The 25806-nt window shown below is 49.6% G+C and overlaps 13 protein-coding genes and 1 non-coding gene across 14 annotated transcripts; 6 read left to right on the plus strand and 8 right to left on the minus strand.

Moving 5' to 3' along the window:
* Window positions 1-109: 109 nt before the first annotated feature.
* Window positions 110-514, minus strand: P175DRAFT_0497511 (uncharacterized protein). The gene is made up of 3 exons (XM_040896300.1): window positions 419-514; window positions 263-345; window positions 110-216 (listed from the first exon to the last, which is right to left on the minus strand). Exons 1-2 carry the CDS (start codon window positions 502-504, stop codon window positions 264-266), a joined length of 168 nt encoding a protein of 55 aa, XP_040755775.1. The 5' UTR covers window positions 505-514; the 3' UTR covers window positions 110-216; window position 263.
* Window positions 491-3588, plus strand: P175DRAFT_031273 (uncharacterized protein). Its single transcript, XM_040892832.1, has 10 exons — window positions 491-2106; window positions 2158-2245; window positions 2315-2427; window positions 2480-2527; window positions 2586-2620; window positions 2681-2763; window positions 2817-2852; window positions 2905-2958; window positions 3007-3143; window positions 3211-3588. Exons 1-10 carry the CDS (start codon window positions 693-695, stop codon window positions 3276-3278), a joined length of 2076 nt encoding a protein of 691 aa, XP_040755776.1. The 5' UTR covers window positions 491-692; the 3' UTR covers window positions 3279-3588.
* On the minus strand, window positions 3216-5145 carry P175DRAFT_0497512 (4-hydroxyphenylpyruvate dioxygenase family protein). Its single transcript, XM_040896301.1, has 4 exons — window positions 4414-5145; window positions 4238-4297; window positions 3818-4175; window positions 3216-3753 (listed from the first exon to the last, which is right to left on the minus strand). Exons 1-4 carry the CDS (start codon window positions 5076-5078, stop codon window positions 3619-3621), a joined length of 1218 nt encoding a protein of 405 aa, XP_040755777.1. The 5' UTR covers window positions 5079-5145; the 3' UTR covers window positions 3216-3618.
* A 303-nt stretch (window positions 5146-5448) lies between these two features.
* On the plus strand, window positions 5449-6708 carry hmgX. The gene has a single exon (XM_040896302.1). It carries the CDS (start codon window positions 5528-5530, stop codon window positions 6356-6358), a length of 831 nt encoding a protein of 276 aa, XP_040755778.1. The 5' UTR covers window positions 5449-5527; the 3' UTR covers window positions 6359-6708.
* Window positions 6595-8133, minus strand: hmgA (putative homogentisate 1,2-dioxygenase (HmgA); the record flags this gene model as incomplete). Its single annotated transcript, XM_040893236.1, has 4 exons — window positions 6595-6715; window positions 6765-7421; window positions 7499-8008; window positions 8066-8133. The coding sequence occupies 4 exons, from the start codon at window positions 8131-8133 to the stop codon at window positions 6595-6597; spliced, it is 1356 nt and encodes a 451-aa protein (XP_040755779.1).
* A 417-nt stretch (window positions 8134-8550) lies between these two features.
* On the plus strand, window positions 8551-9846 carry fahA (fumarylacetoacetate hydrolase FahA; the record flags this gene model as incomplete). The annotated part of the gene is made up of 1 exon (XM_040898160.1): window positions 8551-9846. The coding sequence occupies one exon, from the start codon at window positions 8551-8553 to the stop codon at window positions 9844-9846; it is 1296 nt and encodes a 431-aa protein (XP_040755780.1).
* maiA (maleylacetoacetate isomerase MaiA) lies at window positions 9690-10919 on the minus strand. The gene has a single exon (XM_040896303.1). It carries the CDS (start codon window positions 10730-10732, stop codon window positions 10001-10003), a length of 732 nt encoding a protein of 243 aa, XP_040755781.1. The 5' UTR covers window positions 10733-10919; the 3' UTR covers window positions 9690-10000.
* An 820-nt stretch (window positions 10920-11739) lies between these two features.
* Window positions 11740-13367, minus strand: P175DRAFT_0527861 (uncharacterized protein; the record flags this gene model as incomplete). Its single annotated transcript, XM_040899564.1, has 2 exons — window positions 11740-13122; window positions 13191-13367. 2 exons carry the CDS (start codon window positions 13365-13367, stop codon window positions 11740-11742), a joined length of 1560 nt encoding a protein of 519 aa, XP_040755782.1.
* A 352-nt stretch (window positions 13368-13719) lies between these two features.
* P175DRAFT_0t5 lies at window positions 13720-13838 on the plus strand. The gene has a single exon. It is a non-coding gene; the product is annotated as a tRNA-Leu (tRNA).
* Window positions 13839-14137: 299 nt separating this feature from the next.
* P175DRAFT_033768 (putative C6 transcription factor) lies at window positions 14138-16998 on the plus strand. The gene is made up of 4 exons (XM_040892872.1): window positions 14138-14450; window positions 14506-15046; window positions 15114-16018; window positions 16081-16998. The coding sequence occupies exons 1-4, from the start codon at window positions 14231-14233 to the stop codon at window positions 16836-16838; spliced, it is 2424 nt and encodes an 807-aa protein (XP_040755783.1). The 5' UTR covers window positions 14138-14230; the 3' UTR covers window positions 16839-16998.
* Window positions 16999-17367: 369 nt separating this feature from the next.
* Window positions 17368-18045, plus strand: P175DRAFT_0506053 (protein transporter TIM17; the record flags this gene model as incomplete). The annotated part of the gene is made up of 4 exons (XM_040898161.1): window positions 17368-17436; window positions 17504-17702; window positions 17773-17927; window positions 18010-18045. The coding sequence occupies 4 exons, from the start codon at window positions 17368-17370 to the stop codon at window positions 18043-18045; spliced, it is 459 nt and encodes a 152-aa protein (XP_040755784.1).
* A 1571-nt stretch (window positions 18046-19616) lies between these two features.
* P175DRAFT_0520319 (SMP-30/gluconolactonase/LRE family protein) lies at window positions 19617-21282 on the minus strand. The gene is made up of 2 exons (XM_040899147.1): window positions 20377-21282; window positions 19617-20260 (listed from the first exon to the last, which is right to left on the minus strand). Exons 1-2 carry the CDS (start codon window positions 21084-21086, stop codon window positions 19954-19956), a joined length of 1017 nt encoding a protein of 338 aa, XP_040755785.1. The 5' UTR covers window positions 21087-21282; the 3' UTR covers window positions 19617-19953.
* Window positions 21283-21364: 82 nt separating this feature from the next.
* Window positions 21365-23408, minus strand: P175DRAFT_0449854 (cytochrome P450). Its single transcript, XM_040894448.1, has 3 exons — window positions 22981-23408; window positions 22629-22904; window positions 21365-22566 (listed from the first exon to the last, which is right to left on the minus strand). Exons 1-3 carry the CDS (start codon window positions 23155-23157, stop codon window positions 21406-21408), a joined length of 1614 nt encoding a protein of 537 aa, XP_040755786.1. The 5' UTR covers window positions 23158-23408; the 3' UTR covers window positions 21365-21405.
* A 274-nt stretch (window positions 23409-23682) lies between these two features.
* P175DRAFT_0497524 (argininosuccinate synthase) lies at window positions 23683-25731 on the minus strand. The gene is made up of 10 exons (XM_040896304.1): window positions 25612-25731; window positions 25510-25551; window positions 25433-25453; window positions 25291-25362; window positions 25158-25229; window positions 25042-25094; window positions 24473-24961; window positions 24335-24414; window positions 24204-24279; window positions 23683-24147 (listed from the first exon to the last, which is right to left on the minus strand). The coding sequence occupies exons 1-10, from the start codon at window positions 25664-25666 to the stop codon at window positions 23860-23862; spliced, it is 1248 nt and encodes a 415-aa protein (XP_040755787.1). The 5' UTR covers window positions 25667-25731; the 3' UTR covers window positions 23683-23859.
* Window positions 25732-25806: the final 75 nt, after the last annotated feature.

Consider the following 25806-nt stretch of genomic DNA (forward strand, 5'->3'; position numbering starts at 1 on the left):
GGTATCCACTTTTATTTCATAGCCAACATCTATAGTGTAGTTCTTTCTGGTTCTCCTTGCTCTGGTCAGTTCCATCAAATCAGAGCCCTTGGCGTCGCCGGGAATTCGTCTCCCGGGTCAGACCATGAGGAGACAGTCACTCACCGGTTTTCGATTGCAAAACAATAGCTTCAGGAGAGGATGGACTAGTAGTGCCTGATGGATTATATATCTGGAGTGAGTTCAGGGAACCCGAGTAAATGATTGCTTTGCTAAGTTGCAGTTTAACCAGTCAATGGCAGACCACATTGTACGGGTTGAACGGGTTGAACGGGTTGAACAGGTTGAACAGGTTGAACAGGGAGGGTATGTGTGAGCCTGTTTATTCCTCATGGTATATTGAAATTTAGTCTGTTGATAGACTGATGTAGTTAACTAGTTAACTGTGGTTTTGGATATAAACTGGTGATAAAACTGATGTTGAGCAAAAGAACCGTGTTGATGCCTCAGAAACAGGGAGACCATTTTGTTCCTCATTTAGTTTAGCGCCTGACAAAGTGTGAATAGAGTCATAACGAGCCAGTTTAAAAGACGATCCATCCTGACTCATCCTGACTCACTTTGACGCCTAAACTATCGCATATATATTATTGAGAGGAAACAAGTAATTAGGAAGACTATCTCCATCTCCTTGTTTGGCTATACACGACAAGATGTCTGGAAATGGCACCCCACCTATCAACTCGGCTCAGAGACCCGTCTCCAAAACGGAGACCTCAAATCCAAGAGAGTTTCAAATCAATCAAATCAGACGGCGCTTTCGACCCACAGAAAGCCCTGACGACTCGGGAACTACTCTATCCTTTGGACTCGTTCCTTCAGATCCAGACTTTCCTTTTGAGCTACAACGATTACAATGCGTTTTATCCGTTCCCCTCTCATATCCTGCTCGCGGCAGGCCTTCCTTGAAAGTTGTAAACCCTGAAATGGGTGCCGATTTCCAAGATAACGTCGCAAGAGGATTTGACGATATTGTCGATAGCTCGCTACGGATGAATGGGCGTGGTACATTACTGAACTGGATGAATAGTCTAGATCGGCACCTGGAGCGTTTATTAACGACGGTGGAGAGAGCCCCAACGCTGAAGTTTGTTCCAAACGCTGCTCGAAGGGACGAGGTTGCGAGCCAGACCCTCGTCAAGAATTTGAACTCGTTATCAGTCTCTTATGGGAATACACGGCGCACAGATCCTGTTCTACCATCCCCTGCTGAGATACGTCCGGCGTATACACTGGAGGAAAAGTCTCAAGCGGAGAAGCGGAGAGCCCTGGAAACAAAGCAAATTGAAGCACGACTTGGCCGACTGCCGCTGTTTCAAAAGGCCAGAGATGGCCTTTCATTTATTGTGCCCATTCAACCAACCAAAGTCGACCGACTTCCGATATCAGTTCAGGCTGCTAAGACTGTGAAGCTTTCAGTGCCAGCATTATACCCTCTGGAGCAAAGTTCCATTCACCTACAAGGTGTGGAAGGCGTGGAGGCCCGCGCAGTTGAACTTGGATTTACCCAATGGCTGAAAGATCACCTTCAATTAAACCTGGTGTCACAGGTAAATTATCTGGCGAACAACATGCACAACTTTGCAAAGACGCCCGTTGAAGCGGTTCCTAGCGTACCGCAGGACCTTGAACCATCAGAGCCCCTTCCATTCGAAGAGTCGCAACCGTCCAATGAAGGGGATTCTCCGAGTTTGGCCGACAAACCTCACGTTCATGTCGTCCCTCGACCTCCAGAGTGGACTGTAGGCGAAGTTTCGAGCGGCAGTGATGAGACCGATATATCCTCGACTGAGGACGACTTTTCCGGTGAGGACGAGGATGACGGTGGAGCACCTGTGCCGAGTCTACCTGAACCCACCGCTGAATACGGCGTTGCCGTTTCCTTGCCGTTTTTGGAGCTCTATGGGATTGAGCTCCTTGAGCTTGTGGGCTTGTATATTACTATCAAATGTGATAGATGCAAGGAGCCTGTGGATGTGAGGAATATCCCCCAAACTAAAGACAGCAGTGGCGCGTTGTCTCCTAAGGTTGAAACTTGCAAGAAATGTTCAAATTCGATGAGTATTGGTATTTCTTCCCTATGCACAAAAGCTTGAACTTTTTATTTACGTCACATAGGATTCCGTCGACTTTTGATGCACCCCAACGCCAATCGTGCGGGTTACTTGGATTTGGATGGCTGTACGGTTGTAGACCTTTTACCTAGGTTAGTTGCACCTATCGATGGTCTTTAACTTCAAAATCCGCGACTTACTTACATCCTATGCTTAACCAGTGGCTTTATCCCAACTTGTGCGGAGTGTTCGACCTCATTCCCTGCGCCTGGCGTTGTTGCTGTGCGTGGAGAGAGCGCAATGGCTAACTGCCGCCAATGCCACCGTAAAATGGGTATGTATACTACTACCTCTCCAAATAAAAGCTCATGCTGACCCTGCCCCAGTATTCAAGATCCCCGAGGTGAAATTCCTCAAGGTAGGATCTGCAGCATGTAAGTTCCTCAAGTCGCTCCTCTCCTAGACGTGGGAATACTAAGGGTCTATCTGCAGTTACATCTCGGGAACGCGCACCAGTCCGAAGAAAGGTAAATTATTTCAAGCTGATCATGACTTTACCCTATGCTAATTGCATTACATAGCCCAAGGAGGTTCTAGGAATTGTAGCCGGCCAGGAACTACCCAAGCGTGGACGCTGCACGCACTACGGTAAAAGCTATCGTTGGTTTAGGTATTCTCTCTCCTTTTAATCTTACTGACGTACAAGTCTGACATCCCCCAAAGATTTAGTTGCTGCTCTAAAGTCTTTCCCTGTGACAAGTATGGCTCAATTCTATATTAACCCTCGAGGATTTATCTCTGACTTATTTAGATGCCATGACGCAGCTACAGACCATCCGAACGAGCACGCTAATCGGATGATTTGGTAAGCCATTTATATCGTTATGCCGGGATATAGTTCTTACCTGTACAGTGGTTTCTGCTCCCGAGAGCAAATATACAGACCAGAAAACTGCGGGATCTGCCGTGCGTATCTCACCGGCAAGGCCGGGAGTGGATTCTGGGAAGGAGGAAAGGGAACCCGGAATAAGGTCCTGATGAGTCGAAAGGGTACGTGTTTGTGTGTTTTTTTTTTTTTTTTAAAGATGTTCTAAAAGCGATTTCTAAACAAATTTAGACCCGCGCAAGTATAAGCGACGAGGAGGGACAACTCCTGGTGGCTCTAGCTCTTCGAAGACGAAGTAGCCCGCGGCCTCTGGCGCAGCAAGGAAGTGCTGATAAAGGAAGGAAATCCAGCCACGTCGCTATTTCTATAGTTTTACATAGTTAGAACCTAGGGAAATTAACGAAATCGGCCCCTTATAGTAAAACTATGGCTATCGTAATCATTTCGTAGCTAAAGAATTAACTCAACAACGAGAGCAAGTCCAATGGATTTTAAACTCATACAAGGCTGAGAAGAATTCCAAAATCAAAGTTAAGTACTATGTAAAGTACAAAGTACAGAGTACAAAAGAAGGGTCATTACCGTCGTCGTTGCTACAATGCCGAAGCCGAAGCCGAAACCGAAACCGAAACCGAAGCCCTAAACAAGATTGCCGCGCAATTCCTGCTCCCGCTCAATCGCTTCGAACAGCGACTTGAAGTTTCCAGCACCGAATCCGGAGAAATTATGACGCTGGATGATCTCGATAAAGACGGTGGGACGGTCCATGAGATGCTTCAAATCGTTAGTTTTGTTCCCCACCCTTTCTCCAGTCGTAAAATACAAGTTTCGAACATACCTTGGTAAATAATTGCAGAAGATAACCATGCTCGTCAAAGTCAATAAGGATGTCTAAACTACGGATAGTCTCAAAGTCTTCATGAAGAACCAGGCCAGCCTTCTTCAGTCGGATCTTAATCTCCTCGTAGTATGTATCCGGGACTTTGATGAACTCAACCCCGCGGGCCTTGAGGTTGGTGATGTCGCGGATGATATCGTCTGTGAGGAGCGCGATGTGCTGCACACCGGCGCCGTTGTAAAAGTCCACGTATTCTTCGATTTGGGATTGTTTCTTTCCCTTTGCAGGCTCGTTGATGGGCATCTTGACGACGTCGTTTGGCGATGCCATAACGATACTTTTCAGGGCCGAGAATTCACTGCATGGATATTATTAGTACCTAGGTTGGTGAGAAGACCCAGGTTCCCATCATCAACTTACGTGCAGATTTGCTTGTCATCGACGGACCAGAAGCGGTGGAAGCCAAGGGCTTTTTCGTAGCTTTAAGACACATTAGCATGGTAATTCGTCAGGGTGAAAAAAAAAAAAAAAAAAACAAAAAAAAAAAAACAAAAAGAGAAGGGACAGGAAAAGGGAAAGGACAAAGGCAAACGCACTATTCGCAAATCTTATCCATCTCGTCCCAGTCCTGATTGCCCACGCAGTGGTCAATGCGACTGAGACGCACATCAGGCAGGAAAGAAGAAACCGGGTCCACGGCTCCACTTTCTACACGGTACCCTGGCAAGAAGGTGCCTTGATATGCGCTCCTCTCAATCAAAGTGTGCGTCGTCTGTCCGTATGTCTGGATCGTCGCCGTTGTAACTTGCCCATCCTTGTCCTCTAAGATGCGAGGGCTCGAAACCACTTTTGCGCCATTGCTCACCGCAGCGCGGAACACGCCCTCTACGGAGTCAACTTCAAACGCAACGTCCTTGACGCCGTCGCCGTGTTGCTCGAGGTGCCTGTGGAGATCCTTGAGCTGTTCCTGCTCCTCGGCAGGGAAGCGGTCGATCTGGTCTAGGGAGCGCAGAGGCGAAGTCAAGACGAAAGTGATATCTCCGTTGCGGATGACGTGGGAGCAGATACTGCGGCATCCTGTTTCCAACCCACGATATGCAATGCGCTGGAATCCCATACGGGTAATGTAATATGAAGCAGCTTGTTTGGCGTTGCCGACATACCAATGCACATGGTCATAGCCGCGATAACTGGCAAGGTCTGAGGGTAGCTGACCGGCCGATGAGGGAGGAGGACTGGTTGAGATAGCTGAGGGAGCCATGATTTGCTAGATTTCTCTTTATACTTGCTTATCAGGTTAAGGATGATATCAGAAAGAGACAAAAGAGGGGAGAGATGATGATGCAAGATGGATTCGTCTGGGATGGAGAGGAATGGCAACCATTATAAATCCAGGCTGACGAGGGAGACAAGAAGATAATCAGATTCCTTGCGATGCAAATAGACCCGTATCATCATCCAGTCATTTAGTTCAAACCCCCTAAAGGCCAGTGCAGGATGGAGCCGGCTGGGGACGGATATTTTGCAGGCACGGACTTTGTGATGATGTCGGGTATTTGCAAACACCCGCCTGTGTCCGAGACTCCGCATGCAACATTCTCAAAAAAAGATCTATACCCACCTCGTCTAAGGATATTAACTTGCTAAGCTACTGACATCTCAGTACTATCTGTGTCTTGCACAACAGAAACACACCAGGAAAGAAAAAAGATGTCCTCCGCAACAGCCTTCCAACCTTCCGCCCCCTCCCTCACCTCTAACGACTCCGCCGTCCTTCAAGCCCTCTTTGACGCAGAGTCCTCCCCTTCAGCCGGAATCACCATCGATCCCAGACTCCCCGCTCTCCCATCGTACCTAAACATCTCCCCCAAGGAGCACGAATCCCTCCAAGCCCGCGAGAAAGAAATTATCACGCCCTTGCAATCCCCGCAAACACCCCCCGAAACCATCCGATCCGCAATCCGCGACCTCGATACCCTCATTGCCACACATCCAACCTATCCATCTGCATACGCAAACCGCGCCCAGGCTCTGCGCATGCTCATCGAACCCTCTAATCAGCAAAGCCCCGCCTTCCCTCTCCGGGGCTCCGAATCCACATCTCCAAAGTCGTCGTCGTCGTCGTCAGCAGCCTTCTTTGCAGCCGAAAATGCAGACCACCTCACCACCTTATTAGCGGATCTTGGTCAAGCTATTGAACTCTCCTCGCCTGGTTCGTTCGCAGGTTCTGTCTCAACGCTTCAGGCCCGGACTCTGGCAGACTCGCACACGCACCGCGGGTACATCCTTTTGAAGATGGCACGGCAGTTGAAGGGCGAGGGGGGAGGAGAAAGGGGTGGAGCGGACGGGTGTGTTATTCCCGAAAGGTTTCGGGAGTCGGGACCAGATCAGTTGGAGGAGATGGCAAGCCGGGATTTTTTCCTTGGTGGGCGATATGGGAATAAAATGGCGCAGCAGTTGGCGGTGCAGACGAACCCTTATGCGAAGATGTGTGGGGCGATCGTGAAGGAGGCGTTGAGGAAGGAGATTGAGGGGCAGTAAGTTACATTTACATTATCTACTATTATCATTCTTGTTTATGTATATATCTCATGTCATGTCATGTCATGTCTTGTTTGGTCTTACCTATCTATAAGCGAGGAGTATTAGGTTAAATCAAAATATAGGGCAAATTTCAAAGATGGCCATTTTGTCATTCGGAACTGAAATCGGTATATAGCTAAATGTGGTTGATAGTAGAAATGATACAATACTAATAATTGTTCTGATGGAAGTAATTAAGCCTTGTTGGGGTTCCTAAAATGTCGCTTCAATGGACGCCAGCTATGTTCGTTGTACTCCTCTTGCACCTTCTGGCATGTCTTGAGTCCCCATTCTGACACTCCAACCATCAGGGAACTAAATAATAGGTTAGAAATAAATTACATAAAAGGAGATTAGCACTCACCTCTCGAACATAAATGCCATGCTTCCTTCGCCAACCTTGGCTGGTTTTAGGGTAGCGTTGCTAGCTCCCTCAAAAGCATCCGAGTCAGGACCGTGGGCACTCATGATATTGTGCAGACTGGCACCGGCAGGCTGGAAGCCACCGCCAGTCTTTGCATCGTAGTTTCCGCAAATCAGCCCCATGAATTCGGACATGGTGTTACGGTGATACCAAGGAGGACGGAAGGTATTCTCCGCCACTAGCCAACGAGGTGGGAAAATGACAAAGTCAGCAATAGCAGTGCCCACGTGGTCAGAAGGACCAGTCAACACGGTGAAGATGGAGGGATCGGGGTGGTCGAACGAGATAGAACCGACGGTGTTGAAGCGGCCCAGGTCATATTTGTAAGGGTAGTAGTTGCCGTGCCAGGCGACAATGTCGAATGGGGTGTGGTCCTGGCGAGCGGAGAAAAGGTGGTTGTTGAATTTACTATACAAGCGGTAGTCTGTAGATTCCTCCTCGTCGTCGTCGTCAAAGGCTGCTACTGGAGCTTGGAAGTCTCTAGCATTAGCAAGACCGTTTGAGCCAATGGGCCCTAGTTCCGGAAGCTGGTAGTGACCCTGGTAGAGCTCGCAGATGTACCCTCTCACAGGACCTGCGGGAAGAGTGACACGGTATCTATAGAGGGGAATCGTATTAGTTCGGTTTTCTTTTTCTTTTTTTTTTTTTTTTTGGGAAGGGGGGGGGGGGCATACCTAACGCCACGGGGGATCACGCAAATCTCATTAGGGCGAACCAACAAACGGCCGAGCTCAGTCTGAATATCTAGAACACCGTGTTGTGGAACGATAAGGAAGTCTCCATCAGCAGAGTAGAAGGCTTCTCTGCCCATATCCTTTCCTGCAGCATAAAGCAAGATTCCTAGACCAGTTTTCATGGTAGGGTCTCCAGAACCAGCGACAAGATGCAATCCATGGACCCAGTCTACAGTCTCGTCGAGATCAAATGGATTCCAGCGAAGTTGATTGGGGATATGATGAAGCTTGCTAGCCTCGGTTGTCAAGCGTGTGTGATATGAATCTGCATCTTCAGCCACGAAATTCTCATGCGCAGCGGCTGGGAGGATTCGATAGACCCAGGTTTGCTTATTTTCATGTCGAGGGGCCGTGAACGCAGTCCCCGAAAGCTTCTCGGCATAAAGACCATATGCGACCTTCTGGGGGGAGTTTTGCCCTACTGGCAAAGCACCCTTGACGGCTTCCGTTCTGTGAGACGTCAGTTCCGCTCCCTCCGGTGATTAAATGAATTGACGATGTACTTACTCCTGATAAGAATCAAAGCCAGTCTGGTAGGTGTAAGAGTCAGGATATGAAAAGGTAGTGGCAGGCATATCGAGCGATTATTGTAATAGTGTATGGTCCGTCAGCACGCTTGTTACTTGTTATCGATCAGTCTCATAGACTAGACTATATACTCGGACCTGCGGAGCGAAGCACAATCCAGGAGCTTCAAGGTCAAAAGAATTGCCGGAATCTGCATCAATACCTAGGTTAGGAGATATGATGCAAGCAAGCAAGAGAGACGAAGCGCTGGAAAAAAGGCTCCCAACAGCCGGCAATAAGCGGGTGCGGGTTTGGTTCCGCTGTCTGCCCTCGATATCCAACAATGGAATCGTCTCTTGAGATGAGGGGAACAGGTTTTTTTTTTCCCCCGGCATCATCTTCTTCTCTCTGTAGAAACTTCCATTCTTCCATCTGTGAAGTTTTCCTCCCCGTTTCCCATCTTCTTCTCTCATCCAGCCTATACAATGGCTTCCTGGCTTCAGATCCCCAAGAACTCCCCCTTTTCGCTGGCAAATATTCCCTTCGGTATCATTTCATCGCCCAAGACCACTTCTCGTGTGGCTGCTGTTGCTATCGGAGATTATGCACTGAACCTGAGTGCCTTCGCTTCGTCTGGTGGTTTCTCACAGCTCCCCGCCATCGGGTCTCATCTGAGTGTTTTCAGCCAGCCCACTCTCAACGCATTTGCAGCTCTCGGTCGGCCAGTGCATCGCCAAGTTCGCGAATACATTCAGAAAGTTTTCTGTGCGGACACGCCTTTTCCTGAGATTCTCAAGGACAATGAAGTCCTCAAGCAGGAAGTCCTTGTGCCTCTCTCCGATGTGGCCAACCACGTCCCCATGCAGATTGGCGACTACACAGATTTCTACGCCGGTCTCAACCATGCGTTCAACGTGGGCGTGCTTTTCCGTGGGCCCGAAAATGCCCTGCAGCCCAACTACAAGCATCTGCCTGTTGCTTATCACAGCCGTGCCTCCTCTGTGGTGGCTTCTGGCACTCCCATCCACCGCCCTAACGGCCAGATTTTGGCCAACCCTGCCGCAAACCCTAAGGTTCCCACTTTCGCTCCCTGCAGGAGACTAGATATTGAACTGGAGCTTGCGGCGTTTGTCTCTATACCCAACGACCTGGGTAAGCCAGTCTCCATTGACCAGGCTGAAGACCATATCTTTGGTGTTGTTCTGATGAACGACTGGTCGGCCCGTGATATCCAGGCCTGGGAATACGTTCCCCTGGGACCGTTCAACGCCAAGAACTTTGCTACAACCATCACCCCCTGGGTTGTCCTTCTCGATGCTCTTGAGCCTTTCCGAGCTGAGGGCCTGGAACCCGGCAACCGCGAGTCTCTCCTGCCATATCTGCGCGAGAAGAGGGTTGCCAACGCCTACGATATTCCCCTGCAGGTCGAACTCACAAACGCAGGCGGTAAGCCCACGATCATCTCGAACAGCAATGCAAAGAACCTCCTCTACTCCTTCCCCCAGATGCTGGCTCACCATACCATCACGGGCTGCAACATGAACACCGGGGACCTCCTGGGAAGCGGCACCATCTCTGGCAAGGATTCTCAAACCGAGGGCAGTATGCTGGAGCAGACGAACGGGAAGAACCCGATCAAGCTTGCTGATGGATCCGAGCGCTTGTTCCTGGAGGACGGGGACACTGTCATTCTCCGTGGAATGGCAGGTACGGAAGGAAACTATGTGGGATTCGGAGACTGCGTGGGGACCATCCTGCCAGCTGTAAAGCTTGAATTTTAAACTTGGTTTCCTTTATATATATATATTTGGGATATAGTATTTATTCCATAATGAGTTAAAGTAGGTATGATCTCAATCTGAAATACGAAATAGACAAAACTCACTCTCCACCCTTGAATCCCTGTAAGAAAGAAAGAAAGAAAGAAAGAACTTTCTAAACCTGGAACTCCTCCGGAGTATCCTCCTGCGTCATCCAATGCCCCTTCCGCACAGCCTCCTCCATCTCCAACCTCTCCACGACCCTCTTGATCGTAGGGAACCGGCCCAGATCCACCCCCGCACGCTGCGCCCCCCAGACCGCGGGAACCAGGCACAAATCCGCCATGGTAATGCCATCGCCAACGCTAAAGACCCCCGCCGAACGCACCACGAGCGCCTCGTACGCGCGGAACCCGGCCTCGATCAAATCCTTCGACCACGCCGCGCGGTCCACGCCCAACGGCGCAACCCGCTTCAGGATCCGCAGGTTCGTGACCGGTTGCACGTCACACGCGATGATGTCGCAGAGGGTGCGCACCAGGGCGCGGGCTTCCGGGTTGGATGCTGGCGGGAGGAGCTTCGGGGCGGTTGCGGGGGCGAGATCGGTGGCTTCGTCGAGGTATTCCAGGGCCGCGCGGGACTGGGTGATTGTGATGATGTGTGGGTTGTTGTTGTTGTTGTTGTTGTTGTTGTTGTTGTTAGTGGGGACGGTTCGTTGGATTATCAGGGTGGGGACGGTGGCTGAGGGGTTGACGGATGTGTTTTGCGGGGAGCCTTGCTCGTCTTTGAGGAGGTTGATGGGGACGGAGGTGTACGGGATGGATTTCAGGGCGAGCGCAATGCGTAGACGGGCGGAGCAGGAGGAACGGAAATAGGTGTATAGGGTTACTTGGGGGTGGTCGGCCATTTTTTTTCTTTTTCTTTTTCGCCTTTTTGGTTATTTGATTTCTGGTATCGGGGTTGGTGCTAGATATAGATATCTTAAGCCTTGTGATGGTGGTGTTATAAATCGTGGGGTATAGCAACCTGGGGATGTGGAGTATATATTATGGAGCACGGATGTTGTTAATATGGTCATCTGCAGCACAAGACTCTAATATTTTGGGATATTATTGAATACACCTACTTAGGTTCTCTTACATTTATTCCTTTGCTTTCAACCAAAAAGAAAAAAAGAACAAAAAGTGCCTCATGGAATGCCATTCCGCCATGGTCAATATCCGGGGCTGAGCGCGCAAATTCCCGCACCTTTCCGAGGTTAAAACATGACGTCTTTGGATTCCGCCGCATTAATGGTTTTCTTAGAGTTAGTTATGTATTCTAGAGAGAAAAATATCTGATATTATTCTCTATTAGTTTCGGCAAACTCACTGTCACTCAGAAATTAATTAGTTCCGCAAACTGTCAAAGGACCTGTGTTTTGGGCTCTTGGGTGGTTTCTTGCTGGCTAATAGCGTAAGTGTGTGTGTGCTATAGCTTGTGGATTTGAACACCGAATGTATGCGTCACCAGCCTTGCTTTGAAGATTACCTGACCGAATGTCCAAGGAAGATAATTAAAAGGACACACTACACTTGCTGACTAAGTATCGAAGGTCAGTTAACTATAGTCGTCTGTTTGTTCGTCCTATAATTTAGAAAGGTGGAAGGTAGCCGGGTCGATACTTGTTTCCTTGAAAGTAAAGGGCTGGCCCTTTCGTAATCTATTAGTATTTGATTTTGCTCAGCTCCGTTGCATCGAGACCGAGATGCACTACACCGTGGGGGGTCACCAGGCAATTGACCTCCAGCCAGCTGAGAAAGTGACATAAATCGCCGTGTAAGATCATTCTGCTGTGAGCATTGCTGCTCTCATGTTTTAGCATCACACATAAACCCTTAAAATTAGATTCTCCTTTATCATATGCTGCTTTCGTCAGTCTACCGTCACAATTTCTTCTTCTGCTAGCTCCACAACTTCGTAGTCGTATAATTTGATACCCCACTCAAATTCACCGTCCATCCCCCAGTCAAATCCTGAAGGCGTGTGAATATACTGTTTGTCATTTAGGTGAAATTCGGTGTTGTCGAGCCGACGCAATAGGACACCCGCACGCTGCGCCTCGTTCTGTAAAGCCGAAGTGTCGAATCTGGAATTGGTGTCGTAGAACCTCGCTTCGATGCATAGCTCGCTTAGTCGTGGGAACTGATGATGATGCTGGAGTAACCGGCAGCAATCGTCAATCAGAAACTGCGCCTGTTCTGGGGTACTAAATCCCATGATGCGTAGCACTTCTAGCGACCGCGGAAGCCGTGTATGAAGTGGAAAATTAAGACTGTCATCATCAGATCCTGGGTCAGAAGCTTTTGAGAATTCATGGGGATCAAAGTCCTGTGGATCATGTATAATGTAACCCGCAGAAACATAAAGCTTTGTTAGTACCGAGAAATGTGAGAAATCTAGCGGACTGATTTCTGCTTCATCGTGGATGTAGATACCAGGCTCAAAGGACAGGCGAATATTTTCCAACTTGTTCCAAAGCGGAAGAAGTGCCTTGGCAATGGACAATGCCGAGAATTTGATGTGGATTCGGGGATCCCAGTCGCGATGGAAGATGAATGTTTTTACCGACCGGCATTGGCGCAAGATTGTTTGCAGACTGAACAAATCAACACTGCAGTGGCGAAGCTCGAGATGAATGATCGGTGACAGCACCATCCCGTCGCCCTCATAACCCTGAGGATCAGCCTCATCCTCAACTCCATCATCCCAGCCATCCCTTCTGATTGGGCCCCAATTGCTGCCAAAAAAATGGCTCAGCGAAGGCATCTGAAAGAAGGGAATAATTTCAGCGAAATTGCCACAGGGGCATTCAGAATTGACCTTCAGATGGCTCAAGTTTGCAAGGACATGGGGCGAGGGCGACGAATCTACTACCTTTTTATTAGTTGTAGGCAATATGTGCGAGATAAATACTGCATCTGATGACCAGTTGGACTCCAGGCGTTGAATAGAAGGCAGAAAAACAAAAAGAATAGCAATTAAAGAATCCAAGCTAGGAGTTAGCTCCTGCAGCTCTATACACCAACGGAGCTTGTGATCCTCTGGAAGTGGCAATCGTTGAACAACGGTGATGAGCTTCATGATGTCAAGTTTATCAGGGCGGTAGGCTATGCTGTTTCCCAGGGCTCGCAATAACTCTTTGCGATGAAGAGATTGGAGGTAATGCGAGATCCAGTAGAGCGCATTGAGCTCGAGTGATCGCACGCATTGGGCCAGGAAAGGGTTCGTGAACACGGACTTGATGAATCGTCGTACCTTGATCCTGATTTAGCTACAAGACTGGCCAGATCTCCAGAAAGACAACAGAGTGTGCGATAAAATACCTTGCGCGATTCATCTCCTTTATCCAATCCCAGCGTAACATGTGCATAGAGTATGGGCGTTGTAATACGATTCAGTTTCTTGCAGCAGGTAGCAAGAGGGGCCAAAGTCTGCGTATCCCGCTCAAGGCATTTGATAAAAAGCAGCAGAATATCTTCTGGTAGGCTGATAAACGGCATGCTCTCTTATGGTGCAGCAAAGATGCACACTCGACGGCGAAACCTGCGTCGCTCTCCGGTTATTTGGGATTGGCAGAGAGAACACCTGTGGCATTCTGGTACGAATGGAGGGAGATGGTTAAATGAAAAGGGGAATAACGACTGAGTGGCCACTGGAGAAGTTATCGACTGAATATACTTGTTAAAAATCAAAAAATCCAACAGTCTGTTAGAGTCGCTGCTGCGCCTGTGAGAAACCTGTTGGTATGGATAATGCTTCCCCTCATTGGTGGTCAACCCGGGAGGAGAGCATTAGGTATAGGTAGGTACCTAGTATAATCCAAACTTCGGATGAAGTAGCCACCAATCAACAGGCAAGGTGGCCGAGCGGTCTAAGGCGCGCGGTTAAGGTTTCCAAACTCGGATCCTCTTCTTGTTCTAACAAGTTTCCGCGTCATTAATTTGGCGTGGGTTCGAATCCCACCCTTGTCAATTTTTTTGTTCTGGCGAGGTCTGGACTCGCTTGAATCCTGTTTTAACCCGACTATTTTTTCTTTTTCTTTCTTTTCCTTTCTTTTCTTCTTTTTATTCTTTTTTTACGTGCGCCCGTGATTCTACAACATTTCTGAAAAAAAACCTGTATTCCAGCTTTGCAAAGGACCCCAAAGCTCAATGCGTACTACCTGGTACGGAGTAGTCTCGGATATTTGACAATCCCTCGGATACCTTCGGCTATTTTCAACTTTCCGTCGAATTGCCAACACCAACAAAAAATACAAACCGGAATCCAACCTGAAATCAGCTTTGTGATGGGGGTTGTAGTTACTCCATTCCCATACTAACAAAGGGGGTCATGTTATTGGTAGATTTGGCCAGCGCAAGCGATGGAAATTAGGAGGTCTTCGCGCGGTGGCAACGTGTCAGATCGGACTTACCAGCGGACCTACAAGGCGTGCATTCCCTGTCGCGCACGCAAGGCAAAATGCGATCTGGGTGAGCTCCCGGATGGGTCTCCAATAGGGCCCCCCTGTGCGAAGTGTCGAAGAGAGCATAGGCAATGTGTGTTTAGTGAGAATAGGGCTTGGGAACGGAAGAAAAAAAGACGTATGTTGTCCTCTCCAGCGGTATTTTTGGATATGTACTAAATTTGGTGCCTTAGAATCTCGGGAAGATTTCACCTCCCCGCCGAGAACACGCCTGAGGCTGTCGACTAATACCTCGAGACACAACGGTCAGGATGGCCAGCAATCACAAGTTCGCGATTCGCTGCCAGCAAATGACTATGGGGAGCGCGACGAAGGCAACGCAGGGTTGCACCAATTGCATTCTTCAGAAGGTCGTCAAACACGCCACCAGTCGACCTCTACATTGGATAATTCGATGATGCGCACCGTGGTATCTAGTGGAAACGATGCTCTTAATATCCTTTTCGAAGCGGCCGCTGCCCATAGCCAAGAGGCGGGATTGAATGGATCTGAGTCGCGGCCGAGGAGCACCCAAAACAATATCATCTGCGATGGAAGCAATGAGAGTTCTCTGGGCCAAATGCACTCCGTTGTTTCTCCCGAAGTTCTTGCAAAGGCATCGCGACCAGTGCAACTTTCTTATGCAGCGAAGGAGGTTCTCAGTATCTGGAATGCTTGTCGGTTCGTGAAGATGGGCTGGTTTACCTCGAGGGAAGCTGTTACTTTGATTGACCTGTAAGTGTGACACCTTTGATACCCTTGTCTACGAACATGATATCACTAATGATGTGTAATATGCTAGCTTTTTCAAGAACATGTCTCCGTTATCACCGATATTAACCAACTTTTATGCAGACCATCGGAACCATCGAGAACTTGTCACTTGTGATCCTGCTTTGTGTTGTACAATCTTGATGTTATCATCACGCTATCATGTCTTGCCTGGCCCCGGTGGCGAGTCAAGAAATTTCTTCATCCACAATCGACTTTGGCAACATTGCCAGCAGTTAGTAATGCGGCTTACGTTTGGACAGGAGAGAGCATTGAACTCAAAGCTTCGAAGTATTGGGACGATAGAAGCCCTTTTACTAATGTCTGAATGGCATCCTAGGTCTCTCCATTTCCCCCCAGAAAATGATGGATGGGATTCGGATCTAGTATCGAAGCCTCTTGAGCCTAGAGACGACGATAATTTATCCTCAAATCGGTGGCTAGAAGATATGATTGAGCCTGCTAGGAGGTCTGACCAAATGTCATGGATGTTGCTTGGGGCTGCTCTGTCCTTAGCCCATGAGTTGGGAATCTTTGAAGTTGACGACGAGAAGTGGAACTGCCTTACTGGATATGAAGGATTTACCTCTGGAGATCAGATAAAGCTACGCCGACAGCGGGTGCAGCGGTTGCTTTATGTCTATATCAATCAGCTGGCATGGCGAATAGGATGCGTTTCCCTCATGCCACAAAGCCTAAATCATACTATTCTAAACCGACAGACAGCCAGAAATTTGAAGCAATCCGGAGATGAATGGTTAGCATTTATGGATTCATGGATGGACCTCACGAAGCTTGCGAAATCTGTGACCGATATGTTCTTTCCTTCTGTTACGTTTGCGAGGCAGCAGCTGCACAGTGGCCGGTATATCGACCTGTTGGACCATTTTCGCCCCCTCCTAGTTAAATGGAAGGAAGAACACCTCCAATCTCAAGGTATGCACAGGGCGCATTTTCAGTCACCTCCTGGCTTAGGCCTCACACTAATGCGATCCTAGTGCTTGAGAAACCCTTTTACGACATCCTTTTCATTGAATACCACTTTGTCAGAGCGTATACACACTCCATTGGAATGCAAGCAGTTGTCGAGCGTGTTTTTTCAGATAGCGATCCAAACGTTGAAGAAGCGCGTGCTACCAATGTCGATCCAATTGATTATGAATATATCCAAGAAGTCATTGATGGATGCTGTCAAATCCTACAAAAGGTCACCGAATTAGGCGAGGCGGGAGCGTTGAAATTCTCCCCAGTCCGTATATTCCTTCGAATCACCAGTTCCTCGATTTTTCTGATGAAAGCTCTAAGTCTCGGATCGCGCCAGGCAAAGCTTCGCGAATCCCTTGAGATCCTGGAACGCAGTATACAGACACTGAAGTGTAACGCACTGGACGACATCCATCTGAGCACTCGCTACGCTGCCCTCTTGGAGATGCATGTGTCACGCCTTCGGCGCAATCTGCTGGCATCGTCGAAAAGCTTAAAAAATAATCATAGCTACGGATCCACTACAAGATCTTCAATGGTGCCGCTGCCGAACACCGATAACGACGAAGGCAATACCCCAACCATGGAAGTCCCTGCCCCGCAAACAGTGCCCGACCTGGGGTTTATCCCGTCTTTTAACGATATTGGTGCGGACGATTGGCTTTCACTCCCATTCGATCCATCGATGGCTCCCTTTGGAATTAGTAGCGGAGGGCAATTTCCAGCGTTCGAAGGGGGAGGGTTGAATTTCATCTGGAATCTCCCGGACTAAAATCCGGGGGAGACTTACTCTGTACTCCGTATATGTAGAACCCGTACCGGTAGGGCAGCATAGAATCCCTGTTTATCCCGAGGCACTGCTAGTTAATTGTGATGGCAACCTCGTATTGGCATGCAAAGTTTGTTTGGAGTCGATGGGAAATCCCGGGCGTCTATCAGCACGTGACCGGACCGGGTCACGTTCGGGGCGAAAAAAAAGCCTTTCAAAAGTGGATGATGTTCGCCATCCAGTTCTCCATCAAACCCCAGTCTCTCACGCCTCCACCAACATCGTTCCTGCTGTGCAATAATTACATCTTTCATTCGCAGTCTTATACCTTTGTCGACATATTCATTCCAATTGTCGACTTCGTTCCTCGTTCCTCGCCCGTGACTGCTCCGGATACGCCAGGGAAACCTCTATTACTTGAGCCACTTTCATTTGCTTCGTGTAGCTGAAGCAGGACGACAGCTACTCGTTCACTTTCGTTCATCCGACCGACCAACCGACCCTTCTCTCCTATATCACATTCGCATTTGTCATGGATCACTCCAGAGATCCCTGCCCCTGGGTTGCCCTGAGCGACTTTGGTGGTGCTTTCTGCATGGGTGTACGTTTTTAACCTTCAGCTGTAATCAACCCCTTGAACGCGAAACTGATAAATATTTGTTACTTAGGCAATTGGTGGTGCTGTATGGCACGGTGTAAAGGGATTCCGAAACAGCCCCTACGGAGAGCGTCGGATAGGAGCCATCACAGCCATCAAGGCCCGCGCGCCCGTTCTCGGTGGTAACTTCGGTGTATGGGGTGGTTTGTTCTCGACATTCGACTGCGCGATCAAGGGTATTCGAAAGAAGGAGGATCCTTACAATGCCAGTATGTTCCCCCATCCCGCCGCCCCCCTTTTCTGCTTGGGAATACTTGGTCTAACTTGGATTTTTCTTAGTTATTGCTGGATTCTTCACTGGTGGCTCTTTGGCTGTGCGTGGTGGTTTCAAGGCTGCTAGGAACTCCGCTATCATGTGCGCCGTTTTCCTTGCTGTTATCGAGGGTGTTGGTATTGGATTCCAAAGGATGATGGCGGACAACACAAAACTCGAGGTGAGCTATCCGATTTAATTCGTCATTCTGTCCATGATGCTTTTTTTTTTTCGTACTCGCAACTAACTGGACATGATGCCAGCTCCCTCCTGCTCCCCAAGAAAAGGCCGTCGCCTAAATTACCAAATCATCACCTACCCATCTAAAGACCTACGATTTTCCGACTGCCAGCTGTATGCCTATAAATTTGCTGCTCTATTATATTACATCTCTCTCTTCTCCGGTGTTAGGTCTCGGTCATATTATCAGGACGCATGGTATAGAGGTTCTTTTTCGATTCATGCTTCTATTCCCGTTCTTAACCATTTAAGAAACGGGGTTTACTGGCGATTTCTTTGGATTGCACAGCCGAGCATCCTTGTTTTATTTTGCTTTATTTTGCTTTTTTGTCCGGGAGGCGAAAAAAGTCTCTGATGAAGACAGATCCCTGGTGGGCGACCACGGAGCTGTCTTTTCTTATTTCTTGTACATTACTATTGCAAATACCAGGATTAATGCTACATTCAGGTTCCACCTGTGACAAATATGTCTTGATCTTCCGAATGGTGTGGGCGATTGTCGATAACACTGAATCTAGGAGCCGGAGAGTTTGTCGTTCCCCTCACTGCTCACAACGACAATTTCAACAAGCACTTATAAATTACTATCATATAGAAAAATCTAGATAAAATAGTAATGTCGAACCCGATCTTCAAGCCCGCCCTAATCCTTCATGGAGGTGCTGGAAACATCCACCGCTCCACCCTTCCACCGGACCTTTACGCCGCCTACCATGCCTCCCTCCCTCCTCTCCTACCTCCGCTCCACAAGGGGCCATCTTGCACATGGCGCGAGCGCCCTCGATGCCGCCGTACACGCCGGTTCACTCATGGAAGACGATGCACTATTCAACTGCGGCCGGGGCAGCGTGTTCACCTCCGCAGGGACGATCGAAATGGAAGCCTCGGTAATGGTTACATCCGCCAGCGATGTCGACTCTTTTCCAACAAGCGCGCGAGTATGAAGCGAGGCGCCGGTGTCCTCGGAATCAACAACGTGCGCGCCACCCCATCCAATTAGCGAAGGAGGTCGGTCCTTCTCCGCGCACCGGCCCCAAGATGCGAACGGGAACCCCATTGACGACGCCGCACCCGGCGGAAGCATGCATTCATTCGCAGCTTGCGGGTGCTCCCGTGGAAGCACTGGCACGGGAATGGATGGAGGCTGGAATTCAAACCGGATGAGTGGTTCTGGACGAAGAAAACGATGCGAGGAACATCTCAGAGGGCGTGGAGAAGGCCGGGTCGCCGCCGGCTCTCGGGTCAGATATGTATCACTCACCGCTATCCGTCCGGCGGCCCTATGATCTCAAACAGCCACTTATTAGCGAGAAGCCACGCTCCCATGGGAAGAGAACACGAGCCGTCGCGGTTTCGGGCACAGGAAACGGCGATTCCTTCCTTCCTTCGGACAGCTGCCGCTCGCACAGCGTGTGCGATGCCGCGGTTTTCGCCGCGGATGACAACCCTTGCTGATGCTGTTACTGCTGTCGCGGGGGCTGGGGGCGAACTGGAGCGGTCTGCAGGTAGGAGATGGGGAAGGACGGGTGAACGACAAGGTGGCATTATTGGAATCGAGGCCGATGGTGGGTCTGCGATGGATGATGCTTCTGGTTTGCGTCGGGGGACCGTCGTGTTTGACTTTAATTGCGGGGGGGGGGGGGGGATGTTTCGTGCCTAGATCGAGGAGAGCGTAGATGGCACGGATATAGAGAACGTGATGGTGTTTAAAGAGCCATATCGGTAGACGGTAGACTGGGGATATAGAATTCACATATAATATCAACTGTTGTTATTCTACTATATGATGCCATCGCCTGAATCTCTTGTCTCTTGTAAGTGTGTTCAAGTGGCCCGCCCGTCAGTCAACCCGCTAGGAGATGAGTTGAAGTATCTCCTCCCCCCATTCCTAGCTAATTCCCAGAACAGAAGCATCTTGTGTGAAAACACTGTGTTTAGGTAAAATTGTGTGTGTGCGTGCGTGCCGACTAAATCCCAAGAAGAGCCCCCTTGACATCTCCTGTCAGTTTTACCTTCCACAGCCGATGCTCGTTCAGAAGGAACATCTCCCCATCGACCCCGAAACAAAAGTTGGCTACACCACCCTCGATCAAGATTCTCCCGAGCAGTTCGCCGCCAGGAGACCAAACGTGAACTCCATCTCCACAGCCACTGTACACGTTCCCGGCCAGGTCGCACTTGATGCCGTCTGGGACTCCGGAATCAGCCATTGCGAATAAGCGACGGTTGGTCACGAATGGCTGCCCATGGTAGTACGCTACATCGAATGCGTAGCTACATTGTCGTCAGCAAGCACTCACTCACGCAGTCACCTACAGGGGAGAGAACTTCAATGACAAGGAGAAGAAGAAGAAGAAGAAGAAGAAGAAGAAGAACAGAGCCAGACATACATAGACGATACCCGCGAGTCATCGGTAGTCCCATCCCCATGAATCCAGTCTGTATCAGTTACGTACACGGTCTTCTCATCCGGCGAGAAGCAGATGCCATTCGGTCTCCCAAAGCCATCCGCCACGGCCCTGATATCCCCCGTGGCGGGGTTGAACCGGTAAACCTGGCTCGGGAGCCGTGGCCGCGGCCGATACCCCTGTTCAAACCCGTAGATGGGATCGGTAAACCAGATGCTCCCGTCGCTGTGGACCACGACGTCATTCACCGAGTTAAAGGGACGGCCGTGGAAGTCTTTCGTCAGGATGGAGGTGGCGTAAGGCGGCGTAGGAGACATGTAGTAGATACCGCCCGGAGTGTCCATGGACCCCTGTGCGCAGACGATGATGCCATCTTTGTAGTTGACCCCGCCGTTGGCCATGGGGATTGGGCTGGAGATTTCTTCGCATTTGACCTGTGGCGATGAGCTGGCGCCATGGCTGTCGCCGAGGTGGACTTTGGTGATTTGGATCTTGGGGGTTCCTGTTTCGTTTTGGAGCAGGTTGCTGGTTATGAAGAGGGTGTTTGAGGAAGGAATAAAGATGCCTGCTTCGTGGGCGAAGGGATACGCTGAGTTCTCGGCGAGAAGCTCCAGCGTGGGCGCTTCCCCGAGGATTGCGCGGAACTGGTCGTTGTGGATAACGAAGGGGCTCTTCTCCTGGGAAGGCGACATTCTTGTGAGTTTGTTTGTTTTTGGATGGAATTACTAGGGTTGTGAGGATTGTTTAGACCCTCTGATAACTGCGTGGCCTGTTTCAAGTCGTGTTGATGGCCGAGGGTACCCCCCCCCCCAAGGCCGCGGGGTATATCACTCACCGAGACATGCGCCTTGAAACCTGTCAGGGATCAAAAGAAAAGGTCTATCTATACTCCGTACAAGTAAATACCCGATAATTAACCCAGATGAATGCATGGTTGGGATTGTATCATTCTAAATATCCTACTTGGACGCTCCAATGGTGATATTTACATATATATAGAAATATATATAATTACCACCCTTCCAAAGGGGTTAGTTTTGCAAGTACCCCATCAAGAGGAGACATGGTTGCGGTCCGCTTGACTTCTAGCTTAGCATCTGGGTCTTTCAGTTCCATATGGAATCGGCCAACCGTAGTAGCAAGCAGACTAGCCAATTCCGCCTTTGCGAACCCCTGCCCGATACAGCTTCGGGGCCCGTGGAGGAAGGTCAAGAAGGCATAGTTGCTGCTTGTGCCACCGGTGTTAGCCCGACCAGGACCTAGCCACCGCTCTGGGTTGAACTTGTCTGCGTCATCGCCCCACAGATCTTTGTGGTGGTTGATGACCTCGGGGGAAATGACCAGCTGTGTGCCCTTGGGAATTAGTGTGCCGTCCAGGATGGTGTCGTGCGTGGAAATGCGGAACGTGAGAGGCACAGAGGGATGGAAGCGAAGCACTTCGTTGCAAACCGCGTGGAGATATGGGAGTGAGTCTAGTGTGGTGGCCGAGATAGACTCTGGGTTCTCCACTGAGATGGAAGGTAGATTGGCGCGGACTTCTTCGCGTAGACGGGTCTGTACGTCTGGGTGCTTGCAAAGCGCATAGACTGCCCACTGTAAAGCAGCGGCGGTAGTTTCATGGCCTGCGGCGAGGAATGTCATCATTTGGTCGACGAGTTCTTCATCAGTGAAGGTGCCACTGCTGAGTGCTACAGAGACGATGTCGGTTTCATTACTTAACGACGACCTGTTGGTTTTCATCTTCTCCTTCTTTTCGATGATGATTCGCTCGGCCACGCGCCTCACATAGTTGCAGCCTTCCTCGATATCTCGGTTGCGTTGCAGCGGCAGTTGCTGGATAATCTTCACATTTCCAAGGATAAACCCAATCACGAAAAGAATCTTAGTAAAAAGCGGTGGCTCCTGGAACACTCGATGGTACTGCCGGGCAAGCTCATTCTTGGGATCGGCCAAGGACCCAAAGTCTTGATCCATGCCGGCAATTCCGATGATATCCAAAGTAGCCCGACTTGCCCAGGGCCTAATTTCAATCACATTATCCTCGCTACTGCCACGGTCGCGTAGATCTTTCTCCATGCCCTTCACCATCTCGATGCTTTTGGACCAGAAAACCGGATACAGGTTCTTAATATGACGGTAAGAAAACGCGGGCAGAAGGTTTTTTCGTTGTTTCTAGCGGAAAGCATTAATAGACATTCCTTCAAACGATAAAGAACGCAAAAGGAGGCTCTCACCTTGTGCTCGAGACCTTCTACCAGCAGCACGCCATGCTTGCCTGTCACACGCTCCAGCTCCAATCGCATTAATTCTGTCTTTGGAAACTCGTACGCATTCTGGACGAGGAGTTCGCTCAACGCTTTGGGCGTCGTGACTAACAGTCGTTCCATATTCCCGAGTAGATAGTATCGGAGGAAGCCATTATTGGGGACCGACGTGGCCCACTCACCTAGTTGCTCAAAGGGCGTTTGCAGGAAGAATGTACCCGTATTACCTGTAATCCACGATCGAATCTGTATAGCGCCAAATATGAGCGGAAACAAGATCAATAGAACCCAAGGAAGGACTGAGGGGTCGGGCCAAACTCACGGGAGGGGAGGGAATGTGCTTGATCGGGCTCAAATAATCGGGGTACAAAATAGCACCGTAGAGAAATCTCAGAAGGTTCGTGATGGCAAGAAGAGCAAGCAAAGTTGAGAAGCTGGATTTGAAGAATGAATATGCAGCAATGCTGATATATATTGTGCCCCAAGGTATGCGCTTCATGATGAACGAGTACTGGGGTGGGAAACGGATGATGAGCTTTTGCGAGTTGAATGTTTAAAATCTTGAGGCTATACCGAAGAGGATCAATCTTTGCGAGTTGAACGTTTAAATTTTCGAGACCATATCGATGATTGAAACTGTGTGTGTTTCAAGTCCAAAACTCGTAGGTTTTAGAAGAATGCATCCTCACACGAATGCAGCCGTGAACCTGGGGACGAATAAGAGCACCAAGGGCAGTCTGTGAGTAGCCGAGAGGTCCATGAAAGACTCAATCAGGCAGAAGCCAAAGTGCCTTTAAATGAACACGGGTGGAATCTTCTCCCCGTCCAGCACCTGTTGATTGGCGGCTTCCATCCGACCCGTCGTCGTTCATTTGAGCATCGGAGCATGTTGGATTGGCTTAGAATGGACAGGAGAAGGATGGTTAATTCGTTGGAGCCTTGACTACCTAAAGGGTTGGCGTCGAAGAGGAGACAAAATCAGCTAAAAAAAACCACCAAGCTTATTTCTACACTACACTGGGAAAGAGAAGAAAATGTCTTTGCAACGGGGAATCATAGGCCCTCATTTTATACGTTAAAACACATTATATATCCAAACACTTGCCGTACAAATCCATAAACCACCAGAGTTTTTTTGTTTTCTCTCACAAGCCAGGCGCTTTCAAAAGGACATTCGTTACTCGAGCCAGCGATTCACATCTTACAACCTCTCGCCAGCAGCCTGCTTCATCTGACCGTACTTCTTCAGGCGGATAGCAGAAACGTTGATGAAGCCGGTGGTCTCGGCAGGAGAGAAGTCACCAATCTCATCCATGCTGGACTCGGACATATCATACAGCTTCTCAGTCTCGGAGGAACGACCGAGGATGATCATGTTACCCTTGTAGGCACGGCAGCGAACCTGACCGTTGACGCTCTTCTGGGAGGCAGCGATGGACTGCTCGAGGAACTCACGCTCGGGGGAGAAGTAGAGACCGTTGTACAGGAGCTGGAGGTAACACAGTGAGTAAGTTATCAGAGGCATACGTTGAGACCGGTACTGACCTTGGAGTAGTTGACAGTGACGAACTGATCACGAAGAGCACGAACTTCACGGTCGAGCACGAGACCCTCAAGGTCACTATTTGCAGTTTAGGTTAGAAATGCGTCGGGAAACATGGTTAACTTTTACTTACACGTGGGCAGCGCGCAAACAGGTCAGACCAGGGGTCTCGTAGCAGCCACGAGACTTGATACCGATGAAGCGGTTCTCGACCTAGAGCGAGGTTAGTTCAACTTTACTCCTCTATGTTTCGCGTCAAGGGAGCTCTCACAATATCGATACGGCCGACACCGTTGCGGCGGGCAATGGCGTTGGCAGTCAGGAAGAGGTCAACAGGGTCAGTGGCGGTCTTAGCCTTTCCACCCTCAGTGTACTCAAGCTTGACGGGAAGACCCTTCTCGAAGTAGAGAGTGAAGTCCTCAGGCTGGTCGGGAGCGGTGAGGGGGTCCTTGGTGAGCTTCCACATGTCGGCAGGAGGGGTGACATTGGGGTCCTCCAGGATACCAGCCTCATAAGAGCAGTGAGCCAAGTTCTCGTCCATACTCCAGGGCTTAGCCTTGGTGGAAGTGACGGGAATGCCCTTCTCCTCAGCGTAAGCAAGGAGATCGCCACGGCCAGCGAAGCGCTCGTAGAAGACGGGGTCACGCCAAGGGGCAATGACCTTGATATCGGGCTGAAGAGCATAGAAGGCGAGCTCGAAACGGACCTGGTCATTACCCTTGCCAGTGCAACCGTGGGAAACGGCGAAACAACCCTCGCGCTAATTGGGACGAAACCGTGAGCTAAATATGTTCCAATCTCCTGGCACCGGCGTGGTGGGGGGGGGGGGGGGACACTCACCTTGGCGACCTCAATCTGAGCGCGGGCAATCACTGGACGAGCCAGAGAGGTTCCTAATCACCAGTGTCAATTCATTATCCAGGCCGGAAGACAGCAATAAACCAAGTGCGACGTACCGAGAAGGTAAACGTTCTCGTAGATGGCGTTGCAAGCAATGGCGGGGAAGCAGAGTTCCTCGACGAACTCCCCTAGAAACGGTGTTATTGAGTTTCCTCCAAGTAATTCAGGGATGAAGCAAAGGATACGTACGGCGCAGGTCGACAACCTCAGCCTTGACAGCACCGAGCTTCAGGGCCTTCTCCTTGATCGCATCGAAATCCTCTAAATAGCGGGGTTGTTAGAGCGCCAGGAGCGGTGGGGGGGATCACGTTTTAGAGGGCGATGGCATTACCTTCCTGGCCAACATCGGCAGCTATGAAGAGATTAGCATTTGAAAGAAGGAGAAATAGGATGCAATTGATGACTTACTGAAAGCCACCACCTCATAGCCCTCATCGATGAGCCATTTCACTAGATCGGGTGAATTAGCTAGAGCACGTGTGGGATTGAGGGAATTGAAAGGCAGCTAACAGATGATGCTGGTGTCAAGACCACCGGAGAAAGCGACACAGATCTTTCCTTTCATTTTGGCAGAGTGTGTGAAGAAGGATAACGTGGGAGGGAGAGAGAGAGAGAGAGAGAATGGTAGAAGGGGAATGAACAACAAGAAATAGTTAGAGAGGAAGTTATAACTAGTGTTGAGTCACCCAAGGAAAAAAAAAGATG

Source organism: Aspergillus ochraceoroseus, assembly GCF_002846915.1.
Source record: "Aspergillus ochraceoroseus IBT 24754 chromosome Unknown P175scaffold_1, whole genome shotgun sequence".
Classification (NCBI taxonomy): domain Eukaryota; kingdom Fungi; phylum Ascomycota; class Eurotiomycetes; order Eurotiales; family Aspergillaceae; genus Aspergillus; species Aspergillus ochraceoroseus.

Excerpts from the sequence above, each read along its gene's own strand:
- P175DRAFT_0497524 (XM_040896304.1), bottom strand. The coding sequence starts at position 25,666 with ATGAAAGGAAAGATCTGTGTCGCTTTCTCCGGTGGTCTTGACACCAGC. Across the intron at positions 25,230-25,290 it reads TGAGGTTGTCGACCTGCGCC|GGGAGTTCGTCGAGGAACTC; the intron begins GTACGTATCCTT and ends CACCGTTTCTAG. Across the intron at positions 24,962-25,041 it reads CTCAGATTGAGGTCGCCAAG|CGCGAGGGTTGTTTCGCCGT; the intron begins GTGAGTGTCCCC and ends CGTCCCAATTAG.
- hmgX (XM_040896302.1), top strand. The coding sequence starts at position 5,528 with ATGTCCTCCGCAACAGCCTTCCAACCTTCCGCCCCCTCCCTCACCTCT.
- P175DRAFT_033768 (XM_040892872.1), top strand. The coding sequence starts at position 14,231 with ATGGAAATTAGGAGGTCTTCGCGCGGTGGCAACGTGTCAGATCGGACT. Across the intron at positions 14,451-14,505 it reads GGAACGGAAGAAAAAAAGAC|AATCTCGGGAAGATTTCACC; the intron begins GTATGTTGTCCT and ends TTGGTGCCTTAG. Across the intron at positions 15,047-15,113 it reads GCTGTTACTTTGATTGACCT|CTTTTTCAAGAACATGTCTC; the intron begins GTAAGTGTGACA and ends GTAATATGCTAG.
- P175DRAFT_0520319 (XM_040899147.1), bottom strand. The coding sequence starts at position 21,086 with ATGTCGCCTTCCCAGGAGAAGAGCCCCTTCGTTATCCACAACGACCAG. Across the intron at positions 20,261-20,376 it reads GACTCGCGGGTATCGTCTAT|CTACGCATTCGATGTAGCGT; the intron begins GTATGTCTGGCT and ends ACGACAATGTAG.
- P175DRAFT_0449854 (XM_040894448.1), bottom strand. The coding sequence starts at position 23,157 with ATGAAGCGCATACCTTGGGGCACAATATATATCAGCATTGCTGCATAT. Across the intron at positions 22,905-22,980 it reads AGCACATTCCCTCCCCTCCC|ATTCGATCGTGGATTACAGG; the intron begins GTGAGTTTGGCC and ends GGCGCTATACAG. Across the intron at positions 22,567-22,628 it reads TAGAAGGTCTCGAGCACAAG|AAACAACGAAAAAACCTTCT; the intron begins GTGAGAGCCTCC and ends GCTTTCCGCTAG.
- maiA (XM_040896303.1), bottom strand. The coding sequence starts at position 10,732 with ATGGCCGACCACCCCCAAGTAACCCTATACACCTATTTCCGTTCCTCC.
- P175DRAFT_031273 (XM_040892832.1), top strand. The coding sequence starts at position 693 with ATGTCTGGAAATGGCACCCCACCTATCAACTCGGCTCAGAGACCCGTC. Across the intron at positions 2,853-2,904 it reads AAAGTCTTTCCCTGTGACAA|ATGCCATGACGCAGCTACAG; the intron begins GTATGGCTCAAT and ends TGACTTATTTAG. Across the intron at positions 2,959-3,006 it reads CACGCTAATCGGATGATTTG|TGGTTTCTGCTCCCGAGAGC; the intron begins GTAAGCCATTTA and ends TTACCTGTACAG.
- P175DRAFT_0497512 (XM_040896301.1), bottom strand. The coding sequence starts at position 5,078 with ATGGCTCCCTCAGCTATCTCAACCAGTCCTCCTCCCTCATCGGCCGGT. Across the intron at positions 4,298-4,413 it reads ATGGATAAGATTTGCGAATA|CTACGAAAAAGCCCTTGGCT; the intron begins GTGCGTTTGCCT and ends TGTGTCTTAAAG. Across the intron at positions 3,754-3,817 it reads TTCTGCAATTATTTACCAAG|CATCTCATGGACCGTCCCAC; the intron begins GTATGTTCGAAA and ends AACGATTTGAAG.
- P175DRAFT_0497511 (XM_040896300.1), bottom strand. The coding sequence starts at position 504 with ATGGTCTCCCTGTTTCTGAGGCATCAACACGGTTCTTTTGCTCAACAT. Across the intron at positions 346-418 it reads ATATCCAAAACCACAGTTAA|CCTCCCTGTTCAACCTGTTC; the intron begins CTAGTTAACTAC and ends GCTCACACATAC.